At 40.3% G+C, this 27,710-nt stretch overlaps 1 protein-coding gene across 1 annotated transcript; it reads left to right on the top strand.

The window, feature by feature from the left end:
- Positions 1-322: 322 nt before the first annotated feature.
- Positions 323-7,060, top strand: LOC308299978 (receptor-interacting serine/threonine-protein kinase 4-like; the record flags this gene model as incomplete). The annotated part of the gene is made up of 8 exons (XM_080743745.1): positions 323-447; positions 767-1,097; positions 2,240-2,376; positions 2,775-2,902; positions 3,326-3,481; positions 4,008-4,090; positions 5,740-5,776; positions 7,053-7,060. 8 exons carry the CDS (start codon positions 323-325, stop codon positions 7,058-7,060), a joined length of 1,005 nt encoding a protein of 334 aa, XP_080599871.1.
- Positions 7,061-27,710: the final 20,650 nt, after the last annotated feature.

The raw sequence follows: 27,710 nt of genomic DNA, 5'->3' as shown, positions 1-27,710 counted from the left end.
GGTTCTGACTCAACAGACACACCATTCGTGGATAAAGGCACTATATTAATGCACCATTTACACATAATGGAGCTTGTCTTGCAAATCCTGTTACAGTTATACTCTGATAAAACAAAAGTTTCCTACTTGCAGGGTGAAACAAGGCTGTGTTGTGCATAAATATTCATGATCATGGCTTTCTTAACTTCAAGACAAAGGAAGCATGAATTCACTGTCGGTATAGTAGACAGTAGGCCTACTATGAGTGTTATGCAATGATAAAATGCATGCAATTAATTGTCCTAATTATTTCCATCAAGATTTGAATCTTTCGTGGTGAGAGATGGCACAGGGTGCCGATGACTGGGACTGGGAATACCTGTGTGCAGGGGGCTTTGGAACGGTCTATAAGGCCAGACACAAGGACGGCAGAACACTGGCCTTTGAGCTGCTTGATGGTGATGATGGGTATGATGACAATGAACAAAAATATAAACAAAAGTAGGCTTTTTTTTGCCATGGGTTACCTACCCATAGCAAATAGGTTGCAAAACAACGGACAAATCTGAAACATCTTGATCAAATGACTACAAAGGGAATGTTTGGACAAAATATGTAGATTTGTAGGTAGAAGTAATTAGATGATCTGGCCTGGCGGATATAATCAAATTATGAATTAGGTTGATTTACATCAATCGCTTATTTCATAATCTGCAGTTTTATGTAACTGATTGTACCTCTTGACTCTTTCCTCCTTACCTGGCCCCTGCCCCCTGCTTTCCTGCAGCTCTGATACCTTGTATGCTGCCCTGTGTCAAATGGTAGAACACATGAAAGCTGCAGACCACCAGTATGTACCCAGAGTCTATGGGATGTACCAGGGCTGTCCCCCTAACATGGGCTCTACAGAGAGACATGGTATATTCATGGAGCTGATGGAGAGAGGCTCCCTTCAGTCCTTCCAGGAGACCCTGTCTGAGCCTCCACCCTGGCCACTGGCTTTCCGTCTGGCCCACCAGGTGGCCCTCGCCATGGACTGCCTCCACACTAAGAACGACCTCGTACACATGGACCTGAAACCAGCCAATATACTACTGGATGCCAACTTCAATGCCAAGGTACTGTGTACAGTATATCCATGCATTACACAATCTTGAACCAATGAAAACCCACCCGACGCTTCAAACCTTCAGATTATGACTGCCTCCTTGTCAGTATCTCTCAGTAACATCGCATGTACGGCATCCCGTGGTTTGGGGAATACATGATTTTGCTTTCTTTTTTTTTCTTTTCTTTTCTTTGTAACCACTAAAACGCGCACTGCGCCGTCGCCGATATTGGGTTAAATGTATATTTCATTCGTGACAATGACTGGTAAAAATAAATGGTAATAATGGTTCCACAGTGAACCAAAATGCTGCTGGGCTTGGTGGTGCATGCGTGCGTAGATAGATAGATAGATAGATACCTTTATTATCCCAAGGGGGAAATGTAGTTGTCCAGTAGTAGCACAGCAGTATACAGTTATTTACAAAGTTACAGAGACGTAAGAAAGATAGATAATTGCAATTGTTCCTTAGAGGTCAAAGTCAATACAGCAATGGTTCCGTAAGTCTAAGTTAGAAAGGGAGACCTTTTCAAGCGTCCGTTATGTGTCTCGTTGTACAGCTTAAGGGCAGCCGGTACAAAAGATTTTCCTAATCTCTCACATCTCCGTACTGGGTAGGTAAAGCGGTCGTTTCCTCTCTTACTCCAGTAACTGGTGATCTCTAGATGGAGGGCATGCATGTGTGCGGGGTCTGTTTGGGATGCGGACACGAGAGGGAACTTGAAGCGTGCAGAGTAAAACCTCTTCTATTGCCTTTCCTTTCGTTGTTAGGTCATATTCGGGTTGTTCTAATCGTAAAATCGGGGCGTTTCGAGAATAATTAAGGGCGTGTTATTTAAATTTCAGCCTGCGCATTTATCAACACTGGGATCAAATTATGCCAGGTGTGTCTGTTTAGGAAGTGTTCGTAAATGCCACGTGAACGTTGCCCTACGTAAAATTTTGGGGGGAAAAATACACCGTTTTTTTTACACTCCATTGATAAATGGACACATAGGTTCACATAGTAGCAGTGGTATCCAGGTCTTATTCAACCGTCAGTCTGATGGTAGCCTGGGGGAAGCTGTTCATAAATCTGGTGGTATTGCCCTGCTTTGATAAAAAAAAAAGATAAATGTCTAAAATGCCCTTTTATTATTGTTCTTTCAATAGATAGATTTTGGCTTGTCTACGGTGTCCAACAGTGTCAGGTCAACCGACGGTGAAAACAAAGGAGGCACGCTATCCTACACCCCCCCTGAGGCTTTTGAAGATGGATACCGCCGTGTTCGCTCCTATGATGTCTACAGGTGAACTCTAAGGAATGCTGTTGATACAGAGTCATCAAATACATTTTGTGTGAAAACCTTTTTCTAATGCTTTCCCCCTTATTATTAGCTATGGTATACTTCTCTGGACCATTCTCACTGGAGAGAGTCCCTATCAAGGTACATTATTCACTCACTCACTCACTCACTCGCGAGACACTCGCGAGACAGCTTTCACAAAAGCTTCCTTTGAACAAACAGCATATGAGAGAAATGTATTAAAGCAATCTATTTGTATTTACTGCAGATTCCAAATGCTTTAGACATACAGTATTTGCCCAATATTGATTATATGTAATTTATGTGATAGACCATACATTGTAACTTAGTTTCATGCATGTATTTTGTGTAGGGGTGGACAAGTCATTGTTGACCTCCAGGATTCAAAAGGGAGACAGACCCGATCTTCACAAAATAGATGTCCAGAAAGCAGCTGGAGTCGAAGATCTGGTCGACCTCATGAAGAGATGCTGGGACCCTGAGCCTAATAAGATGCCTTCGTTTGGAGGTACATCTACCTTTGTAGTCAGATATACTCTTATATTTGATATTGTTTATTGGCCATTGCTTATTTCAAGTCGTTAAATATACAAAACATGGCCAAAATATACTTCCATGAAAAAAGCTCAAGAGAGTTGTACTTAGATTTGTGCTTTTATGTCTGATCAGGGCTTTACTCCCCAGTAAAAAGCATGAAACAGTGCGTGGAAATGTCTTTCTTGTTGAACTTTCACAAAAGCTTCCTTTGAACAAACAGCATTTGGTAGAAATGTATTAAAGCAAGCTATCTGTATTTACAGCAGATTACAAATAATGCTTTAGACATACAGTATTTGCCCAATATTGATTGTAATTTGTATGTAATTTATGTGATAGTTGTAAAATATAGACCATACATTGTAACTTAGTTTCATGCATGTATTTTATGTAGGGTTGGACAAGTCCTTGTTGACCTTCAGGATTCAAATGGGAGACCGACCCGATCTTCACAAACTAGATGTCCAGAAAGCAGCTGGATTCAACGATCTGGTCGACCTCATGAAGAGATGCTGGGACCCTGAGCCCAATAAGAGGCCTTCGTTTGGAGGTAAATCTACCTTTGTTGTCAAATAATACTGTTATATTTGCAAATTGTTAAATATACAAAACATGGGCAAAATATACTTCCTCAAAGAGAGCTCAAGAGAGTTGTTCTTAGCAGGGCTTTACTGTAATCCCCAGTACAAAGCATGAAACAGTGCATGGACATGCCTTCCTTGTTGAACTTTCACAAAAGCCTCATTTGAACAAACAGCATAAGGGAGAAATGTATTATAGCAATCTATCTGTATTTACAGCAGATCCAAATAATGCTTTAGACATACGGTACAGTATTTGCCCAATTCATGTGATAGATACAATATAGACCATACATTGTAACTTAGTCTCAAGCAATTCATTGTGGTGATTTATCAAATTAACTTTTGCTTTGAGTATTAAATTGTGGTTTGAATTAATTATGGTGATATATCAAATTAACTTTTGTTTTGAGCATTACATGGTGGTTTTAATTAATTATGGTGATTTATCAAATCAACTTTTGTTTGAGCATTAAATGGTGATTTTCATTTCAGAATGTGTTGAAGTGACAAGTCGTGTTTTATATAGACATGAGGAGGGATTCGAAACTGCTGCCTATGACATCGTGACACAGCTGGTAGGTACACACTTTACTTGTACTAGCTAGTACTAACTCACAACAATGGAATGGAATCAATGCACTTTTCTGTCTCCATAAAATTAAAGTATAAGACAGCTTTAAATGTGAGTTTACAAGTTTGTAAATGTTGCCTACTGTGTATTTCATTGGTTCATTGCTTCCTTTCTTAGTTTTGGATATTCCAAAACCTTTCTGTAACAACTAGAAATACTACATGGCAGTTTTACCCCTCTGCCAATCAGTTTACATCTGTCAAATAGTTTCCAGGTTACACCCAGCACATTCCTCTCTCTCTCTCTCTCTCTCTCTCTCTCTCTCTCTCTCTCTCTGTGTGTGTGTGTGTGTGTGTGTGTGTGTGTGTGTGTGTGTGTGTGTGTGTGTGTGTGTGTGTGTGTGTGTGTGTGTGTGTGTGTGTGTGTGTGTGTGTGTGTGTGCGCGCGCGCGCGCGTGCGTGTGTGTGTGGATTGCAGTTCACTTAATTCCTCTATTAGCCTACTATAACCAGTGTTGGAAAAAGTACTCCCGGGTGATCTTTACCCAGACAATTATGTATGAGGTGGGGGGTTCTTGGGTACCTTCAGGATGATCAGTGACATCATAGAAGGTAGCAGGTGTGTTTCCCTGACCCATCCCTGTTTTTTTCCACAGTCAGGTGTGTGGGTAAATTTCACCCAGGATTAGTGATAGTGATAAATATCCCATAGTTTACTGGACCATTCTCACATGTCCCCAAAGGAGAATTCCCCTGCTCCTTTCCTTCTTTCCTTTTTTGAATATATTTTTTAAACAATACCAAATTGTTTAAGGGTTAAGTCAAAACTATCAATACTGCAATGTAGAAATACTAAAAGTCTGGTAACCAAGAAATATTGGTTTCAAAATATACTTTAAGTACAAAAGTAAACATTTCTAATGATTAAATAAAAATCATTTGATAATAGCCAATATATAAACTCGTAGATCGTCTCTTTTCTAATAATAATAATCAAAAGTAATAGTAACTACGTAACTACGTAACAACGTTTTCAAATAATTGTAGTGAAGTGAAAGTATATGGCTATATGGACCCATTCAGGCCGGGAACACATTTTGCTGTTTGGGAGGGGCTTACAGTACATGTACAGTATGTAGCAACATATTTGTTTTGTAGGCTAATTTCTGATTTAGCCCTATTCTATAGGTTAGGCCTAAATGGGTTAAAAAAATTGGCTAATTTGATAGCCATAATTAGCTGTTTTGGCCGTGTCACGCCCACTTTAACTGGAGCTCAGTTAGTCTGTTCTTGAGAGACTACTATGTCATGGTTCATGTGAAGGTCATGTGAAGGACCCCCAAAATGATATTTATTTGGCCACGGACCGCCGGCGCCAACTCAAAATCTTTAGCTCCAGGGACCACCCAGAAACAAAATTTGAGTTACAGACGTTCGCTATAAAAATACATATATTCAACGATTTTCACACATTTTCACAACTTTTCAGAAATAGCAGATCTACAAGCTCTCAGCGCAGCACTCGGTGCCGCACTGCGAGCTTGTATATCTGCTATTTTTCAACAGTTAAAGCATTCAATAATCCTAGGCCTAAATGGGTTAAAATGAGCAAAGTGCATTGATTTTATTGTTGTTTTTCTCTCTATCTATCCAGACTCAGGACATCAAGACCAAAAAGAAGGATCTGGAAGGTACAGAGACAATCATTCAAAAATATGGAGTTTGCCCAAATAAGGATTGTGTTGTATTACCTCAATGTGTAGTAATGGCATCAATCAGCTCCATATGGGCACAAAATGGGCATGCCCTTATAGGCATAAACTGGTGACATCAGGGATCTCCACATACAGTATGGGCATGAAAGTTTCAAGGACTGATAGATCTCCATATAGTAGTAGAGTAGTGTGTCATAGGTGTGAGGGCCACTTAGCTCAGTGGTCTTTTCAGACCCTTCCAAAATAGTCATATTTGAACTGGAGACCCTCCACCCAAGAGTTTGGCATTTATAGTCAGGGAAAATTTGCAGAATACCTGTCAAATCTGTGAATAAATTCCTTACCAAGCAATTTCTTCACCAATGTGTTCATAAAGGTGTCTAGTAACATATCTAACAAAGATTGAAATTAATTCTGGGTCGCATTCACTTACTATACACTGTACTATAAGGGAAAAAATCACTCCCAAAAATATGCTTTAAGTGGGATGTGAGGGGTCTAACTAGGTGTTTTTAATTATTCTGAATCCATTGCAAGCATTTCAATCTTTGTTAGATATGTTACTAGACACCTTTACAAACACTGGTGAAGAAATTGTTTGGTAAAGAATTTATTCCCAAGGTTTTATTAAAATTCTCTGACTATTAGTATCGGTTCCACATAAATATTTTGGAAATAGACGATCTCCAAGCCTACGTGTAGATCTGATATTTTCAAAAAATGTCTATATATTATTTGACAATTTAGACAATGTTTGACCAGTTTTTATATTAGAGATTGTTGATTACTTTTGATGCAGTATCTTGGTCTTTTTTCTTCTAATTTCTTTATTCTTTTTTAGGTGTTAGAAGGGTCTTAAAAGTCCTTAACGGGATCTTGTATGCTCAAGCCGGTCCAGTTCCTCCTGGTAGCTTAGACAGAGATGACTTTTTAAAACGTAAGTACATGTTGATGAGCACGCAGTGTTTACACATGAAACTGTTTGGATACCAGTATACAATGAAGAGAACAGGGAAGTGTGTACAGTACAATACCAGACATGTGCAAATAAATAGTACAAATAGATCTATGTATCGGTCCATCTGATAGACTACGATTGGCTTTCAACCTGAAATGCTACAAGCACCGCTGGACCGATCGTTGAGAAATGTATTTTGTTGTTTTCCATGGTCTGAGCTAATGGGAGCAACTAGATATTGAACAGCAGAGGCCCTATAGATCCTGGCAGAACTCCTCCTGTTTGTCCTCTCAGATGATTAAAACAAGGGTCATTTTTGTGGTGGACACTTAGAGAGGGGTGTCCCCCTGACCCTCTCTAAAGCCAATTTTCCGATCCATACCGCACACTTGTGCCAGGTTTTTCCACTACAAGGACCTGGGTAGAGTGGTGTGAAAGTGGTAATAAACGTGGTACTAAAAAGTATCCACTCCAGAGTCGGTCTGAGCTGGGCCAAACACTTCATAATGACTGATCACTCACTGACTTTTCATTTAGACCACCAGGATATAGTTGTAATACATGATAATAGATTATATTATGATAATAAGTTACAATGTATGGTGTTATAACAACTATTATAATCTATTATAGTTATCATAGTAATACATTAATACTTTATAATGTATTATAATCACAAAATGTGTGAAAATGTCCAGAATATAGTCATCACATCATGTAGAAAGTGTTTAATTAGTTGTGATATTTTATCACATCACATGTTTTTTTTTCCTCACAGATGCCTCTCCTCTCTCATGGGACCCAAATACAGTGTCAAGCCTGTTTAGCATGTCAAAGGACAACAGGAAGGTAACTTTTAGTTACCTTCCTGTTGAAACAAATGACAGACCTGACCATCCAGAGAGATTTATTTGTCGCTTTAATGTGTTGAGTAGAGAGAGTTTGTCTGAACGTTCTTACTTTGAAGTAGAATTGAGAGGAGAAGTTGCTATGGTAGCAGTCAGTTATAAAGACATCGACAGAAAGGATCAGGTTAATAAAACGTTTGGAATGACTGACAAGTCGTGGGCATTAGCGAAATCAGAACAAGGCTACTGCAACTTCGTGCACAATTCCACTCTGACTGCCGTGTCAGGACCTGTCCCCACCGCATTATTTGGAATTGCACATGAGTTCTGGGCAAACGTCCCCACCATAGTGGACAGAGTGGGAGTTTATGTAGATCACGGTGCAGGTATTCTGTCTTTTTACCAAGTTGATGGAAACACAATGAGGCTCCTTCATACAGAAAGAACCACCTTCACACAACCTCTCTATGCAGGGATGTATGTCGGTGGTACAGCAGAGCTGTGTAAGATCTGGTAAACATGTTTAAACTCATAAACCCTCTGTACTACTGACCGGAGTTCCCCAGGGCTCTGTCCTTTGTACGTTCCTTTCCCCTCCACAACAAATCTCTTTGCTAGGGTTCATGTGGTTAAAAACATCCACCCTGGTGTTCCTAATTTTTACGTGTTTTCGTGCGCCAAATCTTTGTGTGATAGGAACCTTTTTGTATGTGTTTCATATTAACTCCTTGAACCCTAGCATCCCTATTCTGGGGATTCACCAGCTATTTTCAGCAAAGAGCTTTGGTGTAGAGGGGAAAAAAGAGCAGTCGAAGTACAGAGCCACAGGTCAAGTTTATTTAAGTATTGAGGGGTTTAAATGTGTGAAAATATACATGAACATGAATCCAACAAATAATAGAAAAGAGATAAGATTGTGTAAACACAAACAAAAACATTGATTTACAAAAGACTGATGACAGAGCTGTCAAACAAAAGTCTACAAAAAACTATTAAATCTATGAAAAAGTTTAATCTGCAACACAATTTTATACAATCTGTAGTAGCCTGTTGTATCTCTCTCTCAGCTATAAGTGTAGTATTATACCATGTTTACTACCTTAGTTCGCAGCACCTGTAGTTCCCGCAGTAATGCCTGTGTGATTATCATTAGCAAGGTTGGTTGTCAATAATATAATTGTCAGAGTCCAAGCTTAAAAATCTAAGCAAAAGTTAAAACTGTTCCAAACACATTCAAAAGAATAGACACACGCAAAAAGACGAAGGGAAGATGGGGGAACACATACATACACAGACTGACTACTGGGGAGATGGGTCCACCGTTTCCATTCAGGGTCAATTTGCATATCCACTATCTATTTTTTGAGTAGATGCGATTGAGTGGCCATATTTTGTCTTTTCCTTTTGAGGCAGGAGGATAGGAATAGACATGGAAATGGAAAGAGAGGGAGAGACAGAGAGAGAGAGAGAGAGAGAGAGAGAGAGAGAGAGAGAGAGAGAGAGAGAGAGAGAGAGAGAGAGAGATCATACAATCACATTTGCCCATCTTAATCAATAAATGCTTGAGTTCACTTCATAACCATGTTGTTGATTCCTTTGTAACTTATTTCAATAGATTCACAATTCTTAATGGTGGGAAGCTTTTGATACATTAATTACAGTATAAAGCTTTTTTACTATAGGTGCTCCGTCTACCCACGTTATTTTTGTCTATATTGATATTTGTATGCATTTTATGTACATCAGTACAGTCAGTTGATGTATTACCTTGCTTATTATATTGATGTTTTACCTTGCTTATTATATTGATGTATTACCAGGGCCTAATGGCTACATAAGGGGTCCTTGAATTGAAAACATTGAAGACCCCTGCTGCTCTATGCTTATGAATGAAATCTGTTTTAGAATAAATAACTGACATTAGATTGTATTATATGTTCTATACATCTAAGCATTTGAACCAACTGTTATTTTATTTTGACTACATGTTTTCATTTGAGTTTTTACGGGTTTTGCTAGTTTAGTTTTCATTTTGTGAAAATGCTTAGTTCTCTTTTTGTTTTTTTCCGTTTTTTTATTGAAATGTTTTGGTGGTCACGAGATTAAAAAATAAAAAAAATAAAATGCTAGATCAGGCTCTTGGTGAATGAGACCCACCGTGTTTTAATGTTTGCTCTATACTTATATTATCTTATAATTACCTGATAAAATGTAAAATATATATATATATATATATATATATATATATATATATATATTGAATCAATCAATCAATCAATTCTTGCATAAACCATGAGAATAAAGGCAATAATAATAACTTGTGTTGACAGCATTACATCAGAGTTTCTCAGGGCTACACATTCAGACATGTTAACATATCTATATTTAATCTCTGCTTGGAGAACATGATTCATGGAAGGGCATTCTCTTCTTTAAGATCCCCCAAAAAGACGAACTGTCAACTACCCCAGGTTTATGTTAACATTGGTAAAGATGTGTATCGTGGTTCATTTATGAACAGCACACAGACGCAACAGGAATGCCTCATACCAAAAATTAGACCTAAAAAACTTACTCTAGTACTCTAGGTAGGTATATAGACATTGAAAATGTGGAAAAGCCCCCCAGAGGAGGCAAACAAGAATGCCACCTGTTACAAAGAGAAATGTTTATATACTGTACATTATCTCAACACAACGACCCTTCATGGTCTAAACGGAGTTTGACCTTAATCTTTTCCTTTAACATGTCCTGTATTTTATTTAGTGGCCAAGCCCTGTAAGGGGCTTGTAGCCGCTATTGTGTTAGTACCTTTTATTAGTGGCCAAGCCCTGAAAGGGTGAAGCCACTATTGAAATTGGTATTTTTAGTGGCCAAGCCCTGTATAGGGGCTTGATACACTATTGTGTTAGTACCTTTTTATTATTTTTCTGCCAATTTTTCTGTCCTGGCTTGACCGTGCAGTCGCTTTTTACGAAACTTGGCAATATGGTAGAGGGCTCGTGTTTCCCAACGCCTCTCAGCCGGTGTAAAATACCCGGTAACCACTCGCCTCTTGTGGCTTATTGCTTCATTAAACTATACCCTTGATCAAGTTGCACCCAGACATTGACCACTGACATAATTAACCCTTAAGTTCTGTTCAGATTCACTACACCTTCGTTCTGTTCGGGTCATTTTGACCCGGGGGATATTTGGTTTAAAAAAAACAACACTAATATAAATTTTAACTTAACAAATCATCATGATACATTGACTTTGACTCAATACCAAACCAATTCATATGATATATATGGTAAATGTTTGCATTTCTGCTTTGCTATATATCACATTAAACATTGTAAGAGCTAGGCGTTTTTACTGATTTAGCTGAAATTCATGTAAAAAAAAAAAAAGCTACTTTATTTAATACTGGGCAATATTGCTCAAATGAAAATCAGACAATAATTTTTATGAACTTTTTTTTTCCAACATGCCCATTAATTGAATACTTGTGGTTCAAGAACAGGACATCATTCTCACAGAGCTGAACACACATGTGAACAGTGAACACACATGAACGTCACATAATATACACTTGAACGTATACACTAGGACAGAGGTTGGGGGGTTTGGAGGGGAGGGGGTAAGGGTGAGGAGAGGGGGGTTGGAGGGGGGAGGGGTGTAAGGGGTGTAAGGGGTTAGGGGGTGATTGTGTATCTGTGTTTGTACATGATTCCTTGTATTTCTGTGCATCAGGGGAGGGGGGGTTATGTGTGTGGGGGGGAGGTGGGGGGGGGGCTTTGGAAGGGGGCTTCGGAAGGGGGTGTTAGAAGTGGGGGTGACTGTGTGTCTGTGTTTTGGCATAATACTGTGTATTTCTGTGCATCTGTGCTTCCGGGTCAAAATGACCCGAACAGCACTTAAGGTTCAAAAAATATGAGGGGGGTCTAGCATGGGTGTAGTGCAAAAATATTTTTTTTACATGTTCATCTCAGAAGAATCTTTAAGGCCAGTGAGTTTCAGGTGGAAAAATGTAAAACTTCTACCTTTTCTTTCCAAATGAAAATGTAAAACGGGTCAAAATGACCCGAACAGAACTTAAGGGTTAAGCAATATTACACGAGAGGGTGTGCCTCATCACGGTTATTTGGCATGACAGCCTTTTCCGCAGCTCTTTGTCCGCAAGCACAGCTGATTTCTTTGTTTGATGAGACAGTGCAGTATATATAGTGCTCATTAATTGCACTGCTAGATAATGATACGCAGTGCACTGCTGTTGTATAATATGTCAATATGTTATATGCAGAGTGTTACGGCCCGGCCTAGGGGAGCCTAGGGGAGCCTAGGCCGCAAACAAGAAAGTGGACTCCCTCCTTCCCAGTCCCCAAACAGCCAGGCCACACAGGTTTGAAATCCCAATACTTAAAAGGCCCAGTTCAGGGAATTAAGCTATTTCTTTATAGACACATTTACATGTAGAATTAGTCATTTCTGAACCCCTATAAAAAAATTGGAACTTTATATTAAAGCATTGTGGAATAAGACTGCTTTACGTTGTTAAGCATGTCGTTTTCAGCGCTCTATGTACCAGAAATACTCGAGGTGAAATAACGAAGAACTTGACACAGACACATCAGCTCTGGCTGGAACTCAGTTGACACATAACTGAGGCATGGTTTATTTCACACTCCTTAAATAGTCAATAACAAGTACTTCCGGAACAAGCACTTCAGCACTTCCGGGGCAAGCACTTCAGAATAAGAGTTCCCAGACCATCACAATAATAAATACAATTGAGGTCATTATATCTCAACACCCCCACTTGATCTCACATTGATTTATACATATATACACTTTTTTTCCCCCTTCTTTTTACAATATAATAAAACTTAAGACATGTTTCTCCAACAGAGTCTCCTTCAGAGTTCACCAACACCATATTCACATTTTGGCTGCAATAAGCAAACTTAAATACACACTGCTTTCAAACAGGTCACTTCAAATCACATTTTTTTTTCTTCTCTCTTGTTAGCTTGGTTTAGCATGCACAGATTCTCAGGCACATAGTCGAGCATCATATCCCCCACTGCTTTCTTTCCCCCTAGCAGTCTGTAGCAGTAGTCTACTTTCATCCGAACTTGATCATACACAGACACAGTTACATCATTTGATGAGGCTGGTTTCATCCTCATACTACTAGGTGAACGTTTAGCATGACTTTTAGCCTCTGACTGTACCTGCCTTCTCTGAGGTGTTACTACTACAGCCTTGGGAACCTGTGGTAGGAGTGAATGCTTTCGTCTAGACCTAGTCTGCCTTGGTAGCTTGAAACTGGCAACTTGTCTGTCTGTCTGTGTCTGTTGGTCCACACATTTAACCTTGAGCTTCTGCACCTGTCTGTAATCATTGTAACACACATTACAGTTGATCAACATCAATCGTATTCACTGTATTCAAGTAATATAATCGGTTATACATACGGATGTTGAACATTGTACCATCTCTACATTTGAGAACATTTTTACCTTTCGTGAAAACAACAGTAGCACCTCTGGTAGTTGCAGTTTGCACAGAAAACACGTCCTGTGGGTATGTAGGGATGTACAATGCCTGGTTCAGTGTGGCTGTGTGGCATTGCCCTCTGCTGTCGATCAGAGTCACTTGCGCGTCTCCTCTGCGCTGTGCAACGCCGCTACATCTCGTACCATCAGCAAGCTCCATGCTGTGAGTCTTTGGCTGGAAACTGTTGTCAAATCTTGTGAATTTCTTGATGTTTGTGACGATGTGTGAAGTCGCTCCCGTATCGACCATCAGACCTGTCTGCTTGACACCACGCCCGTGTTGAACCTTTATATCACCGTCGCTCGCACTGAATGAGTACTCGTGACCGCCGCCGCTTCTGCTGCTACCGCCGCTTCCGCCGCTGTCGCCGCAGCCGCTGCCGCCACCGTTGTACTCAGAGCTCCTCTGCACGTTGTCTCGCTGCTGCTGTAGGTCGCACACTTTGGCTCGGTGTCCCCACTCACCACACCGGTGACACGACCCATGGAAGCGCTCAGCTCCCCGTCGATCACCCGCACTTGCCCACCTCACAGTCGGCCGCATCTGGGTCTTCATGACGTTGTCGCCCGCTGTTGCTGCTGCGTGCATCTTTTCAGTGTCCTCGAAACTTCTGAGCTTGGTTTTAAACTCGGGAAAGGGCACTGGCACGTTGCTTTGTGATATATGAACCGCAAATGGCTTGAATTCTTCTGGAAGTCCTTTCAATACCATTGCCACTAACAGCCCATCACTCAATGTCTCCCCAGCATTTCCCAGGGCTGTTATAGCAGTCTCAGCGCGGATCACATAGTCAGTTACACTTTCACTCGATAACTTTTGCAGTGAAGTTAGTTCAGTATATAGACTAATGATCCGCGGCATGCTTTTACCTAGGTAATAGTCTCTGAGGATTCTCAGTGCCTTGCGTCCATCATCAGCCGCCTCTCGCATAACTAGTGACAAGCTTTTGTCATCTAGAAATTGAATCAGCTCGGCGTAGGCCAAGGCATTTTTATCCTCGCCTTCGTTGTCATCATCCTCTTCATCAGGTTCATTTAGGATGGTATCCTTCAATCCTTGCAGTAGTAGATGGGCCAAAAACTTAGCCTCCCAAATTCATACCTCTGCTCGTCTCCGTCAAAACATAGCCTTGACCAGCGGCTGCTAGTAGTCAGGCCACCTCGTGTAGCCATGTCGTTAGCTTAGCACGCCAGCAAACTTTTCACCTCGGGAATAAGTCTGGTTATGCTGGGCCCATAACCTGTTAAGCATGTAGTTTTCAGCGCTCTATGTACCAGAAATACTCGAGGTGAAATAACGAAGAACTTGACACAGACACATCAGCTCTGGCTGGAACTCAGTTGACACATAACTGAGGCATGGTTTATTTCACCATGCCTCAGTCTCTCTCTCTGTGTGTGTGTGCAAACTGACTGCTAGTCAATAACAAGTACTTCCGGAACAAGCACTTCAGCACTTCCGGGGCAAGCACTTCAGAATAAGAGTTCCCAGACCATCACAATAATAAATACAATTGAGGTCATTATATCTCAACATACGTTTTTTAATCATAACTGGGGTGCCATATTTTAATGCTTGTCACCGTGGTGCGCAAAACTGCGCATCACGGTGATAGTTATTAATTAATTACTTTTGATAGGCTACTGAATAGCCTATGAGATCAGTTACTAGGCAACTTCCCTTCTTCCTGCTAGCCTGGACGCTAAACGCTAACGTCCACAGACTCCACACTGTTGTTGTTGCTGCAGTGCTCCCCCCCCCAACCCTAACATTCCCCCCCCCCCCCACACACACACACACACACACACAGCACCCACGCGCGGCGCGTGCCTCCATGCCTCCACACAAGTCCACAGTTTAGCTGCTGCTAGCTAGCATTAGCCACGTTCAGAAAGTCTCTCTCTCTCCCTCTTCCCATCGCGTCTCCCTCTGTGTGTGTGTGTGTGTGTGTGTGTGTGTGTGTGTGTGTGTGTGTGTGCGTGCGTGTGCGTGCGTGTGCGCGCGCGCACGCTGCACGTCCTGTGACGAGTGATGGAAAAAGTACTCAAATACTTGAGTAAAAGTATATGAGATACTTCAATGGTTTCCAGTGGAAATAAGCTTAGTCTTTTCATGGATCTCCTTTTAGTAGACCTTGTACCAGTGAACTGTACCGTCATGAAACTGTACCTTTTCCTATGCAAACTTCTAATAAAGTCTTCAATCAATCAATCAGTATCACTACTACTGCAAACGTTTTCAAATATATCAAGTATTTTGAAAATAGCAGATCTACAAGCTTGACACATTGTGAGCTTTTTACTTTTCTTTATTAAAGGGATAAGAAACCCCGCCTCTAATTTGTTTTATGGGATTTCAGAACATGAAAAGATTTCTAAAATGTAGGCGTGGTTATCTGCCGTTGTGGGGGGAGGGGGCGGAGTAATGTTCTATCAGAGAGAGACAGACCGAAGCTGTCAGCAGTGGGCACTTGTTGCTTTTCCATTTCGGAAACATTTTTTAAAACCAGCCATTGGAGGTGTAAAAAGTATAAAGATTCGGCAACTCCATGTTCTGTAACCAATTAAAATGTGCAGGTATTTTACAAACAAGCGGTCTGAGCTTTTATCCATGGACACACTTTCTCCAGCTCTGGACCACGGAACCAGTGAAGAATGGACGCTAGGCTAGCGTTATAGCTATTTGCTGTGTAGTGTGTGTGTGTGTGTGTGTGTGTGTGTGTGTGTGTGTGTGTGTGTGTGTGTGTGTGGTGACAGTGCGCGCGCGCGCACACAACGTCCACACACACGAAAACTAGCAGATCTACAAGCTCACAACGCGTCGCGGGGCGTCGCTTTCGCGACGCGTTGTGAGCTTGTATATCTGCTATGTAGCTATGTAGCCTAGCTAACAGCCGTTGCAGCAGCAGCTTCTCATGTAAACACGTTGGTTTCGGCTCTACGGCTATTAGCTAGGCTACATACATAGCCGATATACAAGCTCACAACGCGTCGCTTTCGCGACGCGCTGTGAGCTTGTAGATCTGCTATTTTTCGTGTGTGGACGTTGTGTGTGTGTGTGCACTGTCACGACACGCACGCACGCACGCACACACCCACCCACCCACACACACACACACAGGCTACACTACACAGAAAACCAGTAAGACTCCCTAATCGGTAGATAAGCGACCGTAGGTGGCTTATCTCCACAAATAGGGCAAAATGTGTTTTTCCAAAATCTTCCTGATCCATGTTGATGACATGAGTGTAGACATGCTGTGTAGTGATATTCGTGATTTTAGGGCAAAAACTGTAGGAGCAGTGTCCAAAAATGTGTTTTAAAAATCGGCCTGAAGGTGGCGCTAGAATAGGGCCATGTGAGAAATGAGGGGTGGGGTCTCCGCGTTGCCTTGGCGGACGAATAGGTACCGGCCCCGGCTCTCCCGGACGCTCCTAGCCCGAGTTACGGCATTTTATGTGCGCTGCAGTGGCAGGGGGTCCTCCACTGGGGGCGCCACCACTTTTGCATCCGTTCTGGAGCACCAGGAGTCGGTGGTCCCCGGGAATTCCCCGTGAGCAGCCCCGTTGGGGTGGTCATTTGGTCATTTTTGCACATTTGGTCATTTTTTACATCTGGGGGTCCCCCAGGGACCTGGGAGTCCCTGGGGCTCCGGGGGTCCTTGGAGGTTGTAGTTTGGCAGGCAAGGAGTGTGTGTGTAAAATCTGGCATGGATCGGGTCAACGGGTGCGGAGATATAAGCAGGGAAAAAGTGTGACGTGTGACGTGTGAGCACATTTGGTCATTTTTTACATCTGGGGGTCCCCCAGGGACCTGGGGGTCCCTGGGATGGGATGGATGGGGGCAACGGTTGTGGAGATATGAGCAGGGCAAAAGTGTGACGGACTGACTGACTGACTCACTCACTCACTGACAGACAGCCGGTGGAGGTTTTGGTAGTAAATCGCAATAACACAGGCACCACACAGTGTAACTGTCTGTTGACAGCGCCTGCTCTTCTCTCTGGCTGAAACAAGCATACAGTGAAACCACGCCCCCCCTTGATACGACTCTGTAAAACAAACGTTAATATTAATTAGATATACCTACGTCACATTACACCATAGAACAGTGATAGCTAAGATTTAATGAGTGGCGCCAAAGATTTCTTTTTGACCTAGAAAGTGGAAGTACACAGAAATAGCTACAGAGACAGCAGAAAGCTCTGAATCCCCAAGCCTATGGGCAAATTGAACCATATCACTGCTCCCTATCACAAGTGACTCATTGATATAATATATATATAGAAAACGTGATTTTGTGTTTCATGGACCTTTAATTCGAAAATAATAATAATAATAATACTCAAGTAAAGACAAAGTACCTGAGTACAAAGTACTTGAGTAAATGTACTTAGTTACTTTCTTTTTGAGTAAATGTAGCCAACTTTAGTGCCTTTTTTTTTCTTTTTTTTAACATCACTGAAAACCAAAGCAGAAACCTCTGTGAATGGGCGTGGCTTCATACTGTACATAGGCCACGCCCCTACAGCCCTAGGCAGAAAGGACAGAAAAATATGTATTGGATTTGACAAATTTTGAAACGTAATTTTTTTAACTTTTAGATTTTTTTCATCATTCAAATTTTGTCTGTTGGTTAATAATACATTACTCTGTTGTGTGACAAACTGGGAATACCCTTGTTATCATCTTTATTTGACTGAACTCCCCCTTTAAGGATTTATTGTAATAAGTTAAGATAAAAGTCAGAATCGTCACATTAAGTTACAGGTTACCTCAGTGTGGGGGCCTAACAGCTCAAACACAAGAATAAACCAAACAAGACCCAGAAAATACACTACTATACATTAACTAATAAAATCTCCCGATTAGGGAGTCTTACCAGTAAACACTAATAACCTAGCAGGACAACCTGGAACCAAAATGAGGTCCCCCACCCCTACATACTCCTACATAGACTTGAATCCATGGGAAATACAATTCTAAAATGACGTAAAGGCTGCTGTTTGGAGGCTGGATAAGAGGAAGACACCAGCAGAGGCAGCCATCTCCAGCCTGGTCACAGGTGCCAATCAGCAGCATGCTCCACCTAGTTATCCATTCACACTCAGCCACCACTCACACCAGCTGGCAACCACTCACTCAATCAGCACCACTCAGTCTCACACACCAACACACACACACACACACACACACACACACACACACACACACACACACACACACACACACACACACACACACACACACACAATGAGGGGAAAAGATATACATAGGGCAACATACTGGACAAATGCCCAATATGACCTAAGGTCATAACACAGAGACTGATGGAGTTGATCTCATCAAAAGATTAGGAAAACGTGTTTACATTGCCAAAGCAAGAGTCAAAATATAATAAAAACAGTTAACACATTAAGCTGTTTATTTAGCATTTTCGCAACAGACAAGTATAGTCACAATCATGGTCCCATGTATGCATGTACTCAGTCATGTAAAGTAACTAAGTACTCAAGTAATGTACTTAAGTACTTTTACTTTACTTGAGTATTTCCAGTATTTTGTGTGCTATTGTTCTACTCCACTATACATCTCAAAGCCAAATATTATACTTTTACTCCACTACAATTATTTGAACATTTTAGTTAGTTACTTTGCATATTTCATTATTATTACATACAGTACATGTTTGACTTTCACTTGTAAGGGCACGGTCACACCAGAATAATATTCTACATTTATATTTCCATTCCCATTTCAAAGTTTGAGATTCCAACCATGTGTAGACAAGTCTGCATGATAGACCGTATACACCGCTTCTCTGTGCAACCTTATTGGCAGTGGTGGAAAGTACTTTTACTCAAGTACTGTACGTAAGTACAATTTTACTTCATAGAGTATTTCCAGTTTTCATTACTTTTACTCCACTACAATTACCGTAACAGAGCAACTTTAATCACAGGTTTAGTGCTATAATCAATAGCGCTATATTGGCAACCAGTCTTGACATCTACTTAAAGAGGGATGGGGTCTGTGTGCTGTTCCGGTCAGGAGATACACGCACATCCACAATATTGGTACAGGTGCTGGATCAAAAAAGGGAAAACTGAAGAAAATAATTGATCTGTCTTAATGCTCCCCAAATAATTTTGTTAAAGGTATATTCAGTGATTGTATTTCATTCAAATAAAAAAATATAATTGGTACATTTTCCATTCATTCTCCTCACTAGAATGTGTGCTGACCATATAAGGACTTCCACCATGGCCCGTGTTACGAGCATAGCTAGATTCGGTTTTCAGAGGTGGCCAGCCAGTCCTCGACCAATCAGGGTAGAATATGGCCGTAGTTATGTTAGATGTTTAGTTATGATGGTCAAAATAAAAGTTTTGAGTACCACAGTCGCTCTGAATTAAGACCGTCTGCTAAATGCCTAGATTGTAAACTACTGAACTCATAAAATGCCACAGTCTGGTAGTAAATCAGTATCATACATATCCTGAAGCTGGAGACGTAGGCCTACCGATATTCAGTGATTGGGTCTAATGATCAAAACGAGAACATTATAATGATAAAAAAATTATAAAAAACTAAACATTTCCACACTGTAAGGCCAGTAAGGGACAAGATGACCCTTGGCCACTTTCATTATCACTGAATACTCCTTTAACCAAGCGGTATTAAAAAAAGAAAACAGCGTTTCGCCCGCTCTGGCCTTCGTCAGGTGCATACTGACAGCCCATTTGTTTGACGCATTGGAGGTGAGAATATGTTGATACTGAACAATGTATATATAAAGTGCAGGTGTATACATGTAAAGGGAATGATGGGTAGTGCTCACAGTTTGCAATTTGCATGACCAGCCGGGGACTCCGCCCAATGAACTTGAGACTGATTACTGATCAGACACAGTCTGCTGTCTGCATAGAAAGAGACATAAACCAAGATTTGTAAATGGCACAGAGATTAAGCCAAGATGTCTATATGACCACCAGGAGCTTAATGTATTAGTTAGAAAATTAACCCACATACCCACTGACAAATCAGACATATCAGTGCCACATACTGTACCTGTTTAAGTCATGTATAACTGTAACAATGATCAAAGTAGAAGTAGTAGTCAGATTAAAATTAAAAAAGCACAATTACAATGCAATATTAAAATACAGGAGAAGTTACAGTAAAGGTTTAAGGTCGAACTCTTCATTTAGACCATGAGTGGCCATTGTGTTGAGATAATGTAGCCCAGGGGTCTTCAACAGGGGGTTCAGGACCCCTAGGGGGTCCTCAGAGTTACCAAAGGGGGTCCTTCAAATCTTTGTATGCTAGAAACTTTTTTTCCTCCTTTTTTATATTAACCATTTGAAAAATGTGCCCATATTCGGAGAACTTTACCCAAAAATAGCAGATCTACAAGCAAGAACTTGTAGATCGGCTATTTTCAGCTAAGAGCTTTGGTGTTCTGTAGAGGGTAAACAGAGCAGACTAAGTACAGAGAGAAAGGTCAAGTTTATTAAGTATTGACGGCTCAAGTGGTTAAATATCTGAAAACACGAATTGTCATGAATCCAAAATACACTGATGATCGTGCTGTCAAACAATGAAACTAATCTATGAACAGGTTGTGGGGGTCCCTGCTTCATCTCTCTCTCAACTAAGGGGTCCTTGTCCTGAAAACGTTTAAGACCCCTGATGTAGCCTATATAAAACATTTCTCTTTGTAACAGGTGGCGTTCTTGGCTGCCTCCTCCAGGAGGCTTTTCCATGGCAATATACCTAAAAGAAGAGATGCTGTGGCCTGCTTGTTTAAAGTGGGATAGCTTTGCTGTTTCTACATGTAATTTCTTCTACACCTAACTCTAACCTTACCCCAAACATAACATCCGTGTGGTGAGTCGCTAACCCTCCCGACGCTCCTTTGTCGAAATGATGGTGGTCGTTCGAAAGAGCGAGAATTTACCGTTTAAAGTGCACATGATTTCTTTCATTCCCGCATCTAATGTTTGATCGGTGCTCACTAATACGGGTCCGGAGGGGTCTGTTGGTTTTGCCAACATACCCCAAGCCACAAGGGCATTTAATAAGGCATACCACATTAGTAGAACTACAGGACCAAAAATGTTAATAGGTTTCCCCCTGTGGGAATGTGTCTTAAAGGACAACTTTGTTTTTTTTAACAACAAGGGTTCATATTTCAGATTGTAATTTGGAAAAGAAAAAGTGAGTATTAAAATGTTTTCATTTGCTTCGTTCTAATGTTTTATCGTGTTTACTGTGCTAAAATGTGGGGCATGCGTACGCATGGGGGCATGCGTACAAGTTTAGACACAATAAGCCAGCAGTTTCTTTATTGCTATTTACAGTAACACTTCTAGCCACTTCTAGCCACTTGTATGCATGCCCCCAACCACTGAAATAAGAATCTCTAAAACAATAGAAAGAAGTAAATGAAATCATTTTAACACTCATCTTTTATATTCTTTAATTACAATCTAAAATATGAACCCTTGTTGTAAAAAACTAAAGTTGTCCTTTAAGGCCCTTTCCCACTGGGCTTGATAACGATACAAAATATTGTTTTTCATTTGAAGTGGATGGTAGTGTCCACACTACAATGATAAAGCCGTCATAATTGATGTGAACACCTTCGCCGACATATCGTTATCGCGCCCAGTGGGAAAGAGACTTTAGTCTTTGATTTAGTGGTAGTAGTAAAGACACATTGGGCACAGCCACCACACTTATCATTCCCATTGGGAATATTTTCTAAAGGGTGTTTATTTATTTATTTCCTGTGCAGGTGTATAAGACCTGACAAACTGGTCCCTCAGTTTGGGAGGGCGTTTAAACAACACTTTTGGGGCTTTTTAAATATAGTGTTTTTTTTTTTTTTTTTTTTCATCGAACACCATGAGTGAGTATCTGAGCACAAATAAAGGAACATTATTGTTTTTAGGTCAAATCTTTGCTATGAGGCTTTGTTTTTGCGTCTGTGTGCTGTTCACCACAGATAAACTGTATAAATGAACCACAATACACATGTTTATCTTATAGAAAGTGTGCCCTTCCATGAATAATGCACACTCCTGTTCTCCATGCAAGCAGACATTAATTAATGATATGTTAACATGTCTGAATGTGTAGCCCTGAGAAACTCTTGTGTTAACACCAGGCCTGGAATTTCCTCATCTTAGGGGCAAGGCCACCTTTGGTGTTGTCCATTGTTTGATGGCGCAAAGGCCAAATGGCGCCAGGGGGGGGCTAGGGGGCGCTCTAGCCCCCTCTGGTGGAGGCTTAGCCCCTGCTCAGCCCCCCCTCCCCACAGACCCAATTGTAATGAAAAGATAATAAATATGTGAAAGAAAATGGACTTGCTTCTATGTAAAATCATACAATAAAATGTATTTTCTATAAAGATAATTATTTGCTATTAACAGCCCTGTTCACTGATCAGAAGTGCATTCTCTCGGTAGAAGACGTGGTCTGCAACACAGCCACTTAATTCTCCCCCCTCCCGTTACACACAGACACACACACACACACACACACACACACACACACACACACACTGCACCGAGGAGAAGAGACAGAGCTGGCATCTCAAAAGACGTTTAAAAAAGTTTTTTTTAAACGTCTTGGATACAGTGCCACTGGAATAATTCATCATAGATCAGAATAAAGGTACTTCTACCTTTGTAGCTGTTGTCATCTCAAAGTAAAATCCACGATTTTTTTCTCCAACTTGCTTGGTTTAGAATCAGGAGAACTTAAGTGATCACGGTGAATGCAATACTAGATTGCCAGCCAGCTGTATTGGGTTAACGAGGCTCGTTGAGAATGACCCTTATTTGACATACCGTAGATGAGCAACTAAGGCACTGTCTTTTATGGCAAGACATTTTAACTTTTTGTATTTTGTCTGTGCATGTGTGTCAACTGAGAATGGTTTCTCTGTAGCCTAGGTCAGGGGTTTTCAACAGGGGGTCCTCAGAATTACTACAGGGGGTCCTCCAAATCTTTGTGTGATATAAACCTTTTTTCCTCCTTTTTTATATTAACCACTTGCCAAAAATAGCCGATCTACAAGCTCACAACTTCTCGTGCTGAAAGGCCTTGTGAGCTTGTAGATCGGCTATTTTTGGCAAAAATGACTTGTAATTTCCTGTTGTCCTCAAATGGGCAACTTTATTTTTCATCCTGCATATCAAGCCTAATTATAATAATGATAATAATGCATACTGTATGATAAATGTATGCCTTATTCAACCTATATCTTTCCATTCCCACAACAATATAGGCTAAGGAAAGAAATGGCATATTTTGGACATATTTTGATTTGTGATTAATCATGATTAGTTCATTTTTAAGCTGTGATTAATCTGATAAAAAATAGTAATAATTTGAAAGCCCTAATATTAATATGTGAAAGACAACTGACTGACTTCTATGTAAATCATATACGACGGGTATCTTGTTTACAAACATTGAGACTAAATGCACAGCTGACTGTATCATGTAATCAATTCCGTCCAATCCCCAAACCTGTTGTTTCGGGGAGCGCTGGTTAAACCTGGTTTCATTGGCTAATTTTGGTACCGGACCCTGCGCACGCATCTAGTTTTATCAGTGTAACGTGGACCAGTGGACAGTTTGTTCCGCAATGTCGCCAGTGGAGCACCGTTCGTTAATTAAAACGGGAGCGTTCCGAGCGTTGTCGCTCGACGCGCCCGGTGGAGCCGGGGGGTTAGCCCCCACTCTAAAAAAGCCAGCCCCCCCACAGACCCCCCCAGTCACAATTTTCTGGAGCCGTCGCTGAATGCCAGGGCAAGAAGGCTATCAAATTAAACAAGATTGAAATAATTTCTTGAATTTAAAGTTTAGGGATGATATCCTAATCTGCAGTGAAATAGATAAATGATCGTATTTACAATCTGATCCATGCTCAGCCCAGCATCAATCAAAGTCATTGGATTGGTTTAAAAATGGGGACTGGGGGGAGTTAAGATTTCAGAATCTCAATAAAAGACACTGGTGTCTACATAACAAGATAGAGACACTAGTGTCTACCGTCTGCACATATTGACCAGAAAGGGACAGAGAAGCCACTGTGGCCTCAGGTCATGCCATTGTTTTGAGGGGCACAAGGCCAAACTGAGGGGCAACGGCGGCCATGGCCTTCATGGCCTCCATGAAATTCCTGCCCTGGTTAACACTGTTAACGAGTTATTATTATTGTCTTTATTCTCATGGTTTATGCAAGAATTGATTGATTGATTGATTGATTGATAAATTGGTTGATTAAATACTTTATTAAACAAAATGAAAACAGCACAGAAGTACAATAACACAAAGGAATTATGTGGAAATCAAAATGAAATATATTTGATTTGATCAGTAATTCACATCAGTAGGTTATAGAAATATTGATTATAACATAGCAAACATTAAAACACGGTGGGTGTCATTCACCAAGACCCTGATCCTGACCCTGATTTTAGTTGTTTGTTTTCTTTTTTTTTATCTCGTCCCTGACCAACAAAACATTTCAATAAAAAGCTGAAACTGATCCCCACTGACCTAGAAAAAAACCCAAAAAACCCTTAAAAACTCAAACTAAACTAAAAAAAAAAAAAAAATGAAGTAAAAATAAAATAACATTTGGTCCGGATTTTAGAAATGTAGAACATAATAAAATCTATTTTCAGTTATTTATTCTAAAACGAATGGATGCTACCAATCCTTCATTCATAAGGCATAGTGCAGGGCTCTTCAATGTTTTCAATCCAAGGACCCCTTATAGCTGAGAGAGAGATACAACAGGCTACTTACTACGCATTGTATAAAATTGTGTTGCAGATTAAACCTTTACATAGATTTAATAGTTTCAGACTAGTTTGACAGCTCTGAATCAATGTTTTTGTTTTTGTTTACACAATCTTTTCTATTATTTGTTGGATTCATATTCATGTGTATTTCACACATTTAAACCCCTCAATACTTAAATAAACTTGACCTGTGGCTCTCTACTTCAACTGCTCTTTTTTCCCCTCTACACTAAAAGCTCTTTGCTGATAATTGCTGGTGAATCCCCAGAATAGGGATGCTAGGGTTCAAGGAGTTAATTTAAAACACATACAAAAAAAGTTCCTATCAAACAAAGATTTGAATCTGTCAGGCAGAAACCTCCTATCTCCACATGTATACTTATTTGTATAAGTATAAGTATAAGACATTGTAGTTGTACTACAATGTCACTCAAAAGTAGCAAAAATTTTCAATTTACAAGCTTATTATTATAAAAATCTTAAATGAACTGGAGACCCCCCAATATAATCATATTTGAACTGGGGCCCTCAAAATAATCAACGCCTCGTAGTGCAAAGTACTGTACTTGCAAAAGCACACTTTGATGACATCATTAAAGTATACTCACATTGTGAGATTGTTAGATCTACGTTATTATTATTACACTTATTATTATTACCCATTATTATTAGTAGTATGTTATTATTCTTTTTAATTCACTCATAAAAACACATTTAATTAGGAACACCAGGGTGGATGTTTTTTAAAAAGAGATTTGTTGTGGAGGAGGAAAAGGAGCGTACAAAGGACAGAGCCCTGGGGAACTCCGGTCAGTAGTATAGAGGGTTTACAAGTTTAAACATGTTTACCAGATCTTACACAGCTCTGCTGTACCATTAACACTTGGGTGACTGAAAACCGCTATCCCTGCATAGAGAGGTTGTGTGAAGGTGGTTCTTTCTGTATGAAGGAGCCTCATTGTGTTTCTATCATCAACACTGTAAAAAGAAAGAATACCTGCACTGTGGTCTACATAAACCCCCACTCTGTCCCCTGTGGTGGGGACAGGTCCTGACACGGCTGACTTATAGTGGTCGTGCACGAACAGGTAGTATTTACCATGGAAACATAACACCCAGGACTTGTCATTGCGTCCAAAGATTGATTTAATCTCATCCTTTCTGTTGATGTTTTTATAACTGACTGCTATAAAAGAGATATCTCCTCTCCATTCCACTTCAAAGTAAGAACGTTCAGACAGATTCTCTCTACTCAACACATTAGGGAAAGGGTCAAAACACTCTGGATGGGCAGATTTTCCTGGTCTTTCTTGTCCATCTACAGTTATCTTCCTGTTGTCCTCTGAGAGGAGGATGGAAGGCAAGGCTGTGTTTGGGTCAAGTGACAGAGGAGAGGCATCTGTGAGGAAGAAACACATATCACAACTAATTAAACACATTCTATCTGATGTGATGACTATATTCTGGACATGTTATTACAGACCAACATTTTCACACACACACACACACACACACACACACACACACACACACACACGCACACGCACACGCACACGCACACGCACACGCACACACACACATTATATACATATATATATATACATATATATACATATATATATATACATATATATATATATATATATATATATATATATATATATATATATATATATATATATATATATATATATATAGGTTTTTTTTTTCTTCTTCTTCTTTTTACATTTTCCAATAATTACGATAATGAATTATTATTCAGTAATATTATTTTAAATCAGTAGTTCTCAAATGTTTTACGTCAAGTACCACCTCAGAAAATATGTGTCTCTCCAAGTACCACCATATACCGGTTTGTTAAAATACAGGTGCGTAGACCCACCCCATATATGCACAGTTCACACAGGTGGCCATGGCCAATTTATTCCTTGAATTCATTTTTTTTGTTTTTTTGCATTTCTAAGCCAATAATTTGATGACCGGGTCATCAGACAGATTTATCTATCTGTGAACTTCCCATGCAAACTGATGATATTTCTGATGTTATTAATCCGTTCTCAAATCCTCTATTAACGGCTAGGTGTGATGACATGCTCATTTCAGCACAGCTGGAGAGCCTATGTCAACCAATTGCTTGGTCAGAAGAACTACCTGTAGTATAATATAAATATTTCACTCCACTTATATATTTTTTCTTATTTTTGGGAAACTCCTCTAAGTACCACCAGAGGGGTGCCCATGTACCACCAGTGGTACACGTACCACAGTTTGAGAACCACTGTTTTAAATGTATTATATTCAGATGGCTAGCAATGCTCCCTAAATAAATTTAGTCTTTGTGACACTTCTAGGAGCTGCCATCTGCCTCCAAAACTATTCTTTTATCTGTAAGAAGTACTATTACTATTAATAAGTTAGTGCTAAAAACATGTAATTAATTTAAGGCTTTGTAATCAATTACCGGTAATTGAAATGAATGCATAGTTCGTTTAAAATTAAAAAGCTGATGTGAATGAATGAACAAGCAAGTTTTTAATTATTATTTCCCATCCACTGGGCCAAGCAAAGCGGCCTGACCAGCTTGTTCTCCCATTGCATGCACTGGGTTCCTATCTCAGAGCATATTTTAGATACCGGTATAGCTAAAATCATTTAGGCCCGATTCCAGGCCAGGGTATCAATGTCATTGTGTGTCCCTGAGCAAGACTCTTAACCCTTAATTGCTCACGCGCTCCT

The sequence above is a fragment of the Nannobrachium achirus genome (assembly GCF_963921795.1).
Source record: "Nannobrachium achirus genome assembly, chromosome: 15".
NCBI lineage: Eukaryota > Metazoa > Chordata > Actinopteri > Myctophiformes > Myctophidae > Nannobrachium > Nannobrachium achirus.
Note: the sequence above shows the minus strand (reverse complement) of the source record. Positions and strands in the feature narration are given on the sequence as shown.